The following is a 14,230-nucleotide window of genomic DNA, read 5'->3' on the forward strand; positions in this document are numbered from 1 at the left end:
AGCAAGACTGATTTCTTCACAGGTAACTTTAGTGAAAGAGCTCTGATCCCTCAGTTTATCTATTCATTACAGTTATTTGCAAGTGCATTAAGTCTGTATGGCTTCTATGACTCTTTGTCAGTATGCCTCTGGTCAGTTTGTAATTATTAAAATATGAAACTCATTTATCGGAAGTTCAGTACTAAGATTAAAGTCCAGTGCTAGGAATGCATATTAGAATATAATCTTTAATATTTCAGCTGAGGCTCTTATTTCCTCCTATTACTATTATGCTCTGTTTTCCAATACATTCTATCCTCAGATATTAAATCCCTTCTTATTCAAAGGGAAAAATAGAATCGATAAACTGGAATCTCAACAGCCTTTTTGTATTGCTTTTAAATGGATAGTTATAAATGGGATTATCCATTATGATTATGTATTATTAAAGCATTTATAATTCCCATAGTGTTTTTATGAGAATTTTAAGTTTTATTTATATATTTACATATAGAATAATGCCGGACTTGAAGATTTTGAAAGGAAAAAAACCCTTGGAACAGGTTCATTTGGAAGAGTCATGTTGGTAAAACACAAAGCCACTGAACAGTATTATGCCATGAAGATCTTAGATAAGCAGAAGGTGAGTGTATTTGTTGTTATTTACTTTCAGTGTAAACTTTAGTTTTATCAGCCAGACTATTAAACAGATTCAGTATAATGACTTACCATTGACACCTTCAAATAATTCTATTATTAAACTTAATTTTTGTTCTTATTTTTTGTAACTATATGATGCATAGTTAATATATATTCAGCCTTTCCATATCCATGGGTTCCACATCCATGGATTTAACCAATCACAGATTGAAGATATTTGGGAAAAAAATTACATCTATACCTAACATGTACAGACTTTTGTTTCTTATTATTATTCCCTAAACAATACAGTGTAACAACCCTTTACATAGAATTTAAAATATATCAGGTATTATAAGTAATCTAGAGATGATTTAAAGTATCTGGAGAGTGTGTATAGGTTTTATGCAAAGCCTCTGTCATTTTATATAAGGGACTTGAGCACCTGGGCATTTTGGTTTCTGCTGTAGGTTCTGGAACCAACCCCCAGGGATACTGATGGACAACTGTAATTTATTGTGACAATTATGGACTAATTTGTTTTTTAACTATTACAGAAGTTGAAATGTGTACAGTAGTGACCCAACCACTTCATGTTACAGATTTTGAAAACCTTAGGCCCAAAGATTTGAAAGCATCTCCAGAGTCAGAAAGTTAGTTAAATAGAAGGCCTAGATTAAAACACAGATTGACTCCTACTCAATTTTTTTGCTCAATATTATCAGTATACTCCTAATTTTATATATTAATACCTGGCTGCTATCTTTAATTACTTTTCTTATTTATGTTTAACTTCTTGACTTCTGTGACTGTCCTCACATTGACCATTAGACTGTAGCAAGAAAGTATGCCACCTTCTAATGATTTACACGTATACAAGAAAATTATTTATATGCCTTGCTAAGGTCACCATTTTTAAAATTCAAAATAGAATCACATATGGAATAGAATTACAGTCTTTGTGAAGTCAAGATAAATTACTTTCCCCTTCTATTGGATAAAAAATCTAGAGGAAGCCTAAGTCTGAATGACCTAGGATACGAAGATAGTTTTTGTTAAGAAGGTAGTTTTTTTCCCAATATTTTGTGCATCCTCTTCTATAGTGATATAAAATAAACTTTTAGAATTTATACCTATATTTATTTAGATATTATAAAATGAAAATTGTTCATTTTTACTCACTATTTTTCAATTATGGGCTTTCTCTTCATTCTTAATTTTCTTATTCATCTTCTGAAGTATTTAAAGTCAGTATCTAGTTATTGCAGAGACTTGAGCCAGCTTTTACAGAGGACTTTGAGTGATTAGGACATTGGTATTTTCACATTAATTTTTAAATTACTTTAAGTAATTATATATATATATGTTTATTTAAGTATAATTGACATAACTAATTTTTAAAGTAATTTCTTATGGGTTTGTTTCTTATTCCTACTTAGCTCTCACTTCTTAATTGAAACTGTAGTTGATCTTACTAAAACCAGGTTTTAAATCCTCTATTAGGTTTTTATTTGAATCCTGTTATTAAAAGTAATGGCAAAAACCACAATTACTTAAGCACCAACCTAATAGTTGGTAATTGTTATTCTCTTCCGTATCCAATTCTAACAATTTTGCTTATCTAAGTATATTACATTTTTTAAATGATAACTTTTTAATTTTACTTAAATACATTAAGAAATATTTATCTCTCAATTACAGGTTGTTAAACTGAAGCAAATAGAGCATACTTTGAATGAGAAAAGAATATTACAGGCAGTGAATTTTCCTTTCCTTGTTCGACTGGAGTATGCTTTTAAGGTAAATTTTAGTAATATCTAAATAAGATACTTTCAACCTAATATGCTTTTTTTAAGATGAAACTATAAATAGGATTCTAAACCAGATGATAAGCCTAAAGAATATAAATAAACAAAACAAATACCTCTCGAGTTTGTGTAATTAAATCCTATTGTGCTTATAACTTAGGTAACATTTGAAAAGGTTTTGATTCTCCCTGGAGAAATTGTTCAAAGGTGATACATGCAATTCTTCATGAGATGGTATTACAAAAAGAATTACTCCAATTTATCAAAAACCATAGGGATATCTTATTAAACAATTCTTATGCAAATTCATATACCCAACACATTTTCTACTTTTATTAAGCCCTTTTTGCCACTATCTCATCTTCTTTTACTTAGTAATTTGAGTTCTAGTCTTTTCACTTATACAAAGCTGAATAATTTTTGTTCCATTATTTAAGTGTCTGAAAAATTGTATAAGAGTTATTATTTAAATTGGCCACTTTTCAGCTCTTCGGAATGATACTGGCATCTTTCTGCAATATTTAATCATATGAAACATTTTAATCTTTTTTCTCCTTTATTCTTTAAATTAAATGAAGACCTGTGTATTTAAAATATTAAAACCATTAATCTTTTATACATAGTGTAAATATTCTTATTAACTTTTTCAAATTGTTGTTTAACTTTGTTATTCCTTTGCATATATTATAGCATTATTTATTTGCCTGAGTGTTTAATTGTTCAAGAACTAGATGTTCTCTGCAAGAAAAGGAAGAGCAAAAGTCCCAGACTAATTTGTGGCAAAAATAACTAGGAGGGGAAAAATATCAGTGTCTCTGTATAGAAAAACTAGAGCATGTTCCATTTATTCTTTATTTCTCAAAGTTATTAATCTGTCAGAAAGATTTTAAATTTTTCTAATTCAACATGGTATAATATTGAAATAATTTTGACCTAAGCTGAATAATTGTATTTCCTTTTTATTTGTTCATAGGATAATTCTAATTTATACATGGTTATGGAATATGTCCCTGGGGGTGAAATGTTTTCACATCTAAGAAGAATTGGAAGGTTCAGGTAACAATCCTTTTGTCTTCTTCAATTCTTTATAGACTTGTGTTGCTTAACCAGATTTTTAAGTTGATGCCAATATCAAAAACTTATTTTGTTCGATTAATATTTTGGCCATATGAAGCATTAGGTGGAAACAAAGAGGCCACATCATACACAAGTTTTAAAATTCAAATAAAAGGACTTCAAAGCCAATTTAAATGTTATACTATTGGTAGATATTGTGAGGGTCCACTACTTGAAGAGTTTTCAGAAAATGCAAAAATTAATTGAATTTAAAAATATCAACATTTATTAAACAAATATTAATAATACAACTCCAGGACAGAGGATTGTTTTAAGAATGAAGATGGAAAATAAATATATAGAGAAATAATAATAATGGTATTATGGTAATAAGATTATAAAAGTTTGTTTTTCACAAATTTAATTCTCCTTAAAGTTCTTGCGAAGTTTAGTTTTTAAAATACATACATAATTTAACAGGAGTTTGTACCTCATCAGGTTATGACTAATAAGATCTCACAGTTATTAAAATAGGTTATAGAATCTGATAGTTTTACCTGTATGTAATAGTTTGTAAGCTTCTACTGTTCATTAATAATCACTAATAGAATAAAGCTAAAATAAAAAACAGATACAGCTTCATTCAATATAGTATGTTGAAGTCAAAAATGTAGAGACAAATCTCTAAATTCAACATTTTATTGAGGAAGCAAGAATTGCAGTTTGAGGCATATACACAGACTAGGTGGTCTGATGTGTCTACAAAACAAAGAAAAGGTTGGAGGTTTTATAAAAATAAATTTTATATTTATTTGTTTTGAAACAAAGTTTACTAGCACTAGTTAAGTTTTGGGGAGCTGGCAAGCTCTGATTGGTGAGTGACGGTGGGGGGTCCAACTCGGCTAAGAATTGCAGTAGATTGTCTCAGTAGCTGTTAGAGAAAACTGGTTTCAGGTTACAATGGGCAGTTTCAGCAGCTAGGCTTGTGGAAAATTTAATTCTTTTTTTTTTTTTTTTTTCTGAGACAGTCTCCCTCTGTTGCCCAGGCTGGAGTACAGCCATGCCATTTTGACTTACTGCAACCTCTGCCTCCTGGGTTCCAGTGATTCTCTTGCCGCAGTCACCCGAGTAGCTGGAACTAGAGGTGCCCGCCACCACATCCAGCTAATTTTCGTATTTTTGTTAGAGACAGGGTTTCACCATGTTGGCCAGGCTGGTCTTGAACTCCTGATCTCAAGTGATCCACCCTCCTTGACCTCCCAAAGTGCTGGGATTACAGGTGTGAGCTACCACACCTGGCCTTAATTCTTGGAGCAGGTGCTGTGTGCCCTGAGTGCTTTATTCCCTTGGCCCCTCAACTCTGATTTATTTGGGTATGATGAGAATGACTAATTTGTGTAATCAGCTTTCACATTTTCCCCTTTTGATCAAGATCTTTCTCTGAAAGCATTGCTTATCAACCATCTTGAAGTTAGGCTTAATTATTCCTTGGTGCTGGGATGAACTTGTTCTAGTTGTCTCTGTCACACATACGAGAGAAGGTATTGTGGGGTTCTATGTAGGGACCTGGGCCACATTCAAGTAATCAAGAGGCCAGAAGGAAAATTTTTCTCAAAGTAGATTTTTGTCTGGAGTCCAGCATCGAATTCCTTCTTATCACTTCCATAGGTATTAGCAATCATCTTTAAGTGTTGGGTTAATGTTATTCTGTTGGGACAGCTGCCTTTACAAAGATTAGATAGGCACTAAGAACAAAGCTTACAAATGATAGTACAAAAAAATTAACAGTATAGTAAAATTTATTTGTGCAGTGCTTTTGAACTAAAGCCCGGGCCTAAGGGCAAAAAACTAAACAAATCAAAGGACCAGGGGAAACTGTTAAGATCTACTATAGCCATTGACTAACATTTTATGACTGAGTTGAACTAAAGCGGAGAATGCCAGACTTTGCAAGAGGGACCACCAGCAAAATTAAACAAAAAATTGTGTTAAGGATATTGTCAATGTTGTGGACTAGATGAACTGAAATAATTTCTTAAGTCGGGTTTTGTCAATGGCTATAGCAGGTCTCACCAGTACCTATAACAGTTACTGATTGTGATTTTTAAATTACAATATTATTTGGTTAAGTGTAAAAGACAGGCATTAAGAGGGGTAAGAATTTCACTACAATATGGAGTCTTGGTCCAGTGTCTTGAGAAAAGCTGTTCACACCATGGAAAACATCAATTTTTTTGGCCTTGTTTACAGTTTAAACGTCTCTGGCTATGACTTTGGGCAGTTTGATGAACTTACTTTGTGGCCCATACATCAGGCATGAGACTTGTTTCTTAAAATTTATATAGTTTCAGCTTACAGGGCTTCAGGAACAGAGTGGTTCTCATTTTAACAATTTTATGGAAGAAAGTTCGATTGGAGTAACCTAGAAGAATTGAGGACCTTGTCTAGTCCATAAGTAGATAACAAAACTCAAAAGTAATGTACAGACTTAAAGTCTAATAACGGGTATATTAAGTTATTCTTTAGAAACAACTTTTTTCTCTACATTGATTACATAGGAATCTTGGATTTAAAAACCTCTTGAGGCAAGGAAGCCGAACCAAGGCAGTCTTAGATTTTACTTACAGTCTTAAGGTTCCTGGTCCTGCCAGGAAGTAACAGTTTTTATTTACTTATTGTAATGCTGAGAAATCCTTGAAGTCAGGCCTTTTATGCACTTTTAAAATATGACAGTTCAGTTAGAGCCTTAGTAATATAATCAGTGTTTTCCATTGTATTCTGCTATAAAGAGAGAGCAGATTTTTACAGACTTATGCAAATAGTCATATTCCCATAAAAGTACTTACAACCAATTTTTGAATTAATAAGGAGAAAAAAAAAAACAAATGCTTTTATCTTTTTTTTTACAAAAATATACTTTACCAAATTGCTATAAATTATAAATAGCTTAAGAGATAAATTTTTTTAAACCTGGAAACCAAAATATTTAAGAACTAACAATGTTTTAAATGAAAGTTATGAAAACATTATTTTTCATCAATTATTTAAGTTCATGTAATTTTTGTTCTGCTTGATCTTTATTAGTATTTTCATGTACTCATCTTTTTTTATTAGGGTTCTGGAAATTTTTATTTAGTCTGGTGATCTTAAAGCTATTAAAAACCTGTATTTAAGAGTACTTGTTGGGGTCTTTTCTATGAATCTAATTGTAAATAATTTTGAGAATTCAAAATAATAACTCTGGATGACAACAATCTAGAATAGCCATGGGTAAAATTCTGATGAAAGTTTACAATTAACAAGTAAACTTAGTTATTTCTATTATATCTAGCATTTTAAGGCAATAACCAGAATTATGAATAACATTAATTTCTATGAATTTATATAATTTTTAAAACATTCATATGAACAACATAGCCATAAATGCAACTAAAAGATCTAGTATCACATCATTTATACAATGTCTCTTTTATAATTTAAAAATAAATCTAATTGTTTAATATGTCTGCAAGATGAGCTCTATGTCTTCGAATGTTTTCCAAGGGCCCAGCTGGAAAATCCCAAAGCTAATTCTAGATTAAGAACACTTAATTTAGGATTTGATTTTTGGGAAGTTTGTTAAACGTCTTTAAAGACTCAAAACACTTGGTCAAAACAGAGTAACAGGTCACTGTAAAGTAATAGTCATTTATTTAATTTAATTTAGTCATTCATTTATTTAGAGTGATAATCAAAAGACACCAGATATAGTACAGAAAGTTATATGAACGTAAAAACTTTTATTATTTTAAAATAATAAACTCAGTTTTTCTGAGTAATGAAAAACCTGATAAAGACAACATAGGATATTATCTTGATAAAATATAAAATCTAGTTTTTTAGACAAATTACCAAAATGATAAAGAAAAATCTTCTGCAGTATGCTCATTTTTTCGTATTTCTTTTTCCCATTTAGAGCTTTCCATTAAAGAAATTATCAATCACCTGAAAGTTGATTGAGTACTTGAATTTAATCAGAAACAGGAAGAACGTGTCCAGGGTTAAGAGTGTACATTGTATTATAGAAAAATATGAACAAGAAGAAGACTATCTTGAGCAGGGAAATACATGGTTGTCAGTAACAGCATGAGAAATTTCCTGGTTACATGAAATAATACAAACATATCAAGAAGAGCCAAGAATATAGATTCAAATTATACTGGAAGAAAACATTGCTTTTCCAGGCCTTTCAGATAAACATTTCAGCATCAGGCCATAACAGAGTTCAAACTGAAAAAAAAAAAAAAAAAAAAAGTTCTAGGAGTTAAGGAAAAAGGTTGAAGGAGAGAGTTATCACCCCAGCCAAGCAAAAAGATATACATACCTTTTCAAGAAAAAGAAGGGGATGTATGACCTTCAAATCAATGTAGTGTGATACAGCAAAAGTCGAACTTCTGAAATATAAATTTCAAAAGGAAAACTTTACCTCAAGAAATGGAATTACTATTTTCAATGAAGAGGACAGCATTTCAAACCTAAAACTAGGGAAATTAATTAGATCTCAGGAAGAAATGTGGCAGAAATAGAAACTGCACTTGGGAAGATGGCTGTCAAAGAAACGATTTTATAATTAAAAATCGGCCGGGCGCGGTGGCTCAAGCCTGTAATCCCAGCACTTTGGGAGGCCGAGACGGGCAGATCACAAGGTCAGGAGATCGAGACCATCCTGGCGAACACTGTGAAACCCCGTCTCTACTAAAAAAAATACAAAAAAACTAGCCGGGCGAGGTGGCGGGAGCCTGTAGTCCCAGCTACTGGGGAGGCTGAGGCAGGAGAATGGCATGAACCCGGGAGGCGGAGCTTGCAGTGAGCTGAGATCCGGCCACTGCACTCCAGCCCCGGCGACAGAGCAAGACTCCGTCTCAAAAAAAAATAAAATAAAATAATTAAAAATCACAACCTTTTGCAGTATTATTGAGAGTAGATCAATACTTCAAGAAAGCTTTGTTGTTTTAAATATAGAGAGCCAGACTCTGGTCCTTGACACCAATCATTAATTTTTAGAAAAACATGTAAACAATTTTCCTTTCCAATTTCTTTCCCTAACGATTTACACATAAAATTTCTTTCATATGGCCCATCCTTTCATTTTTCCAATCCCCCAGTATTAATCTTATAATTTTCCTTTTCTTCTTCCTCTGTTTTTGGAACAGACAATCATTTTACTTTAGGAAAAATATTTACCACCTAATATACTTTTCATACAACATGATTTTTTCTTACATTCATATTTTGCCTACTATACCTCAATATACTTAAACTTTTTATAAAATTTAAAAACCCAGCAAGGGGTTTGTATTTATTTAGTAATTTGTTTTAGTTTTTAATCTTATTTTGATATGGCCCAGACATCTAAAAAGTATCTTATTATTTAGTTTAATATAACATAACTGTAAGACTTTAAATTTACATGAATAGTTTATTTATAAATGTTTATTTAATTTACATCTAATTTATTCATTTTTATTAATTATGCCTGGATTACCTATGAAAATTGAGATATTAGGCAGTCATTATTTTAAGTTATTTTTATTAGCCAATTTTATAGCCTGTTAATATCAAATGTTTACCTAAATAAGAACTTTAAGTTAGATACATGACTTTTCTATCAATAACTCAGAATATACAGATGTTTATTAAATCAATAATATTAAATTAATCTTATTTATTATACAAAGATCCTTTTGTTTTAGTCTGGGTTTGTATCTTCATGACCTTAAGAAATTTATCAGAAGCCAATATAAAACTCTCTGACCAGGAAATCTAGGCAAAAAATCTATGTTGACAATTTTGAAGATGTTTCTAATTTTATTTTATTAATAATTTTTTAGTATAGTTAAGTCTTGTTGAATTGAATCCTTGATCTTTATGTAATGTCCTTCTTTGTCTTTCCTGATCATTTAAGTTCCATTTTATTGTATGTAAGAATAGACTCCTGTTCTTTTTTGTTTTCCGTTTCCATGGTAGTTCTTTCTCCATCCCTTTCCTTAGAGCTTGTGAGTGTCTACAGGGGAGATGGGCCTCTTGAAGAGAGCAGACAGTTGGGACTTTTCTTTTTATCCAGCTTGCCTCTCTCTGCCTTTTAAGTGGATCATTTAGACCATTTACATTCAGTGTTAGTAGTGATATGTGAGATTTTGATCCTGTCATTATATTACCAGCTGACTGCTTTGCAGACTTGATTGTGTAGTTGCTTTTTATTATCTGTGGGCTATGAGCTTAAGTGTGTTTTTGTGGTAGCAGGTATTCATCTTTCATTTCCATGTTTAGGACTCCCTTAAGGACCACTTATAAGGCTGATCTGGTGGTAATGAATTCCCTTAGTGTTTGCTTGTCTGAGAAAGATTTTATTTCTCCTTCACTTATGCAGCTTAATTTAGTGGGATATTAGATTCTTAGATGAAATTCTTTTTCTTTGAGGATACTGAAAATAGGCCCCAATCTCTTTTGGATTGTAAGGTATAAGCTGAGAGGTCCACTGCTGATGCACCTGATGGAATTCCCTCTGTAAGTGACCTGACATTTCTCTGCAGCTGCCTTCAAGTTAAATGTGGTATATATACACCATGGAATAGTATGCATCCATAAAAAGAATGAAATCATGTCCTTTGCAGCAACACAGAAGCTGCTAGAGGTCATTATCCTAAGTGAATTAACACAAGAACAAAAATCCAAATACTTCATGTTTTCACTTTTAAGTGGGAGCTAAACATTGAGTGTACATGTACGTAAAGATGGAAACAGTAGACACCAGGGACTGCTAGAGAGGAGATGGAGGGAGGAGAAAGAACATGGGCTGAAAAATTACACAGTGGGTGCTATGCTCACTACCTGGATGATAGAAACATTCATACCCCAAACCTCAGGATCATCCAATATGCCCATGTAACAAACCTGCACATGTACCCTCTGAATCTAAAATATAAACTTTAAAAAATAAATAATTTAAAAACCAATTAATTTATCAAAGGTATACTTAAGTCATGTGAACTAAAATATTGTATATTAGCACCCATTTATCCAAATAGAATTCCTTAAAGGATTTCTAGACAACTATGTCAGATTTTATTATATAGACACAGTATACAATATATATACATATGCATAAAAACATCTAAACACCTATATAAATGTATAAATAAAAATATTACAGCTTTTATTTTAGAACTTTAGTCATGAGATAGTAAAACAATAAACCCATCAGTTTATAAAAAGAGAATTAGATCCAAATTATTTTTCTAACAAAATGGGATGAGGCTAAACATTAAGCTTTTTTTAAATAGGTAATATTATGAAGTCTGTGAACTAAATTATAGGTAGAGTAGTTTGAGTCAATTGGCAATATGCTGGATTAGGCAAAGAATTGTTCACTGAGAAAATGTGAATGAATTATGTGAGGACACCCAAATGATAGTTATTCGAACTAGGTCTGTACAATATTTTCTTGTCTCAATGCTTTGTCCCTGAAGATAAGATTGTTGCCATTTCTTTTAGTATAGAGACAGTGTCCTTTACATTGGAATTTTATCTTAAAACCAAAACAGCATGAAAATCAAGATGATTATCTTTTTTATCTGATGATTTTCAAGTGTTTTTACTTAAATAGTATGCCAAAATAGCTGAGTAGTTTTGGGAAAAAAGAGTTTAGTCTATATTAGGATGAAGAAGAGGAATTGTAAAAGTGGAGGGAAAAGCTCCAGAAAGGAACTTGTCTCCACTAGCTTTGAGACAGTATTTTGTAGCAAGGCAATGTCTGAGTCCTGAAATTTTTATTAGCCTTAAGATATCAGTTGAGATATGAGTCTTATTTGGAGTATATGATTTTATCACCGTGGTCTTTTAGTTTTGTTGTAAGAACAACAGACTGTTTGAATGATTCCTATAATGTTTGAACATGTTACCAGCTCAAGTCTCAGAAAATATCTGGGCATGCCTTTAAACTTTGAGAGCCTATTTTTAACTAAATGTATTTCGGTGATTCCATTTAATGCCAAATACATAAGAGCCAATTAAACACAAGGCCAAATAAACACAAGCACCAACAGAAAATAAAGTATGTCCTTACCAGGAAGAACAATAAGCATTCTCCAAATAAAGGGGAAAGTACCCTTATCCAAACCTCAAAACTGAGGTCTAATCCTTACCGCTGAAGTCAACAGGGGGAAAATAACCTTCCCCAAGAGGACATCAGTCAACCAGGAGGCAAAAGACCCCTCTCAGACAGGAGGGGGAAAGAGAAAGACCCCTTCCCAGCCAAATCCCAAATAAAACAGAACTCAACCAAAATTAAGAGTTTAGTCCAAAAGAGACTCACTAAGGGGAAAAGAGGGGACTCCTCAGAAGCAGCGGGACTGAAAAGGCTCCCATGGGGGTACTTCATTCTGTAGTTCCCAGGGCCAGTGATTCTCCCTGAAGTAAGTCAGCTTTAGGATCCCACTTTTTTTTTTTTTTTTTTTTTTTGAGACGGAGTCTTGCTCTGCCACCCAGGCTGGAGTGCAGTGGCCGGATCTCAGCTCACTGCAAGCTCTGCCTCCCGGGTTTACTCCATTCTCCTGCCTCAGCCTCCCGAGTAGCTGGGACTACAGGCGCCCGCCTCGTCGCCCGGCTAGTTTTTTGTATTTTTAAGTAGAGACAGGGTTTCACCGTATTAGCCAGGATGGTCTCGATCTCCTGACCTCGTGATCCGCCCATCTCGGCCTCCCAAAGTGCTGGAATTACAGGCTTGAGCCACCGCGCCCGGCCTAGGATCCCACTTCTGACACCAAGTATATCAAAGTCAAAATTAAAATATAGAGGTGAATCTCTAGATTTGATATTTTATTGGGAAGCAAGAATTGCAATGCAAGGCATCCACACAGACCAGGTCGTCTTTGGTGTGACTGAAGAACAATAAGAAGGTTGGAAGTTCTAGATCCTTGAGGATCTAGAACTAGATGTACCATATGACCCAGCCATCCCACTACTGGGTATATACCCAAAGGATTATAAATTATTCTACTACAAAGACACATGCACACGTATGTTTATTGCGGCACTATTCACAATAGCAAAGACTTGGAATCAACCCAAATGTCCATCTGTGACAGACTGGATTAAGAAAATGTGGCACATATACACCATGGAATACTATGCAGCCATAAAAAAGGATGAGTTTGCGTCCTTTGTAGGGACATGGATGCAGCTGGAAACCATCATTCTTAGCAAACTATCACAAGAAGAGAAAACCAAACACCGCATGTTCTCACTCATAGGTGGGAACTGAACAATGAGATCACTTGGACTCGGGAAGGGGAACATCACACACTGGGGCCTATCATGGGGAGGGGGGAGGTATTGCATTGGGAGTTATACATGATATAAATGATGAATTGATGGGTGCTGACGAGTTGATCGGTGCAGCACACCAACATGGCACAAGTATACATATGTAACAAACCTGCACGTTATGCACATGTACTCTAGAACTTAAAGTATAATAAAAAAAAAAAAAAAAGAAGAAAAAAAAAAAGGTTGGAAGTTTTATAAAAAGGAGAGATACTACATTTTGGAACAAAGTTCATTGGCACTAGCAAAGTTTTGGGGAGCTGGCAAGCTGTGATTGGTGAGTGATGGTGGTGGGTTCAAACTAGTCTTAGAGTCACAGCAGGTTGTTTCAGTAGCTATTAAATAAAACTGGCTTCAGGTTACAGCAGGAAGCTTTAGCAGCTAGGCATATGGAAAATTTAATTCTTGGAGCAGGTGCTGTGTGCTCTGAGTGCTTTATTGTCCCAGGCCCTCAACTCTGATTTAGTTGGGTATGACAAAAACGACCCAACTTATACAGTTAACTTTCATAATTAAAGATTGGCATAACTAAACCACAAGTATGAACTGAAACAGGACTGATGATGGTAATTTGATTCATAAAATGATGGTGGCAGACTCAGAATATCGCAAGATGATATCAAGTAATGAGCAAACATTGGAGTCATTTTAATTACCTGAGGCCTAAGCCAAGATTCATTTATTGACTTAATATGTACAGGGCAACTAATATAATTAATATAGTGTCAGGCACTGTGCAAAGTAGCTTCTTCTTATCTTTGAGAATTTTCTTTCCTCTTCTATCGTCCTGTCTCTCCTACTGCCCCTTGTTCAAGCAGAATCCTCATATTGCCTTATGGTTATTTAAAGTTTTACACTAAAGTACCACACCTGAACCTGTTCTCAAAAAAGTTTGTGTTAACTTTATATAATTGGTAACTTATTTTCTTTGCAACTCCTCACTGTCTTAGTACTCTGATATTGAGTCTTTAATACTTGGTACTAAAAGAACAGCAAGTTGGTTGAAGGAATTCACACTGAGACACTTGTCTTTTCTCATCTTTCACAAGTACTACATATACACTTGAATGATTGCCAATGTCCATCTTAGAAGTTTTGAGGCAGTAGTTATATAAGTTATTGTTTAGCATGGCTTTAATCAGAATCAAATGAGTCATTTTAATTCTCTACTTAAAGCTGTCTGTACTTAAAACTGCTACAGCATTAGCCCTTACCATTGTCTTCCTACATTCAATATTAAGTAGAAATACCCAATAACACTTTGCACTTGGAATATTTTACTTTCACCTTTCAAGAATGTAATTATAGGCTGAGCACAGTGGCTCATGTAAGCCTGTAATCGCAGCACTTTGGGAGGCTCAGGCAGGTCGATCACTTGAGCTCAG

The 14,230-nt window shown here is 33.5% G+C and overlaps 1 protein-coding gene across 8 annotated transcripts in view; it reads left to right on the forward strand.

Annotated features, from left to right (window-relative positions):
• Window positions 1-14,230, forward strand: part of PRKACB (protein kinase cAMP-activated catalytic subunit beta) — a 170,662-nt gene that overhangs the window by 117,652 nt on the left and 38,780 nt on the right. For all 8 annotated transcript variants that reach the window (XM_033225410.1, XM_033225407.1, XM_033225408.1 and 5 more), the window contains 3 exons: window positions 494-622; window positions 2,320-2,418; window positions 3,400-3,482. In XM_033225410.1, the coding sequence (XP_033081301.1) occupies window positions 494-622; window positions 2,320-2,418; window positions 3,400-3,482 (311 nt within the window). The remainder of the gene's footprint in view (window positions 1-493; window positions 623-2,319; window positions 2,419-3,399; window positions 3,483-14,230) is intronic.

The sequence above is a fragment of the Trachypithecus francoisi genome, unplaced genomic scaffold (assembly GCF_009764315.1).
Source record: "Trachypithecus francoisi isolate TF-2019V2 unplaced genomic scaffold, Tfra_2.0 Lachesis_group12, whole genome shotgun sequence".
Lineage (NCBI taxonomy): Eukaryota > Metazoa > Chordata > Mammalia > Primates > Cercopithecidae > Trachypithecus > Trachypithecus francoisi.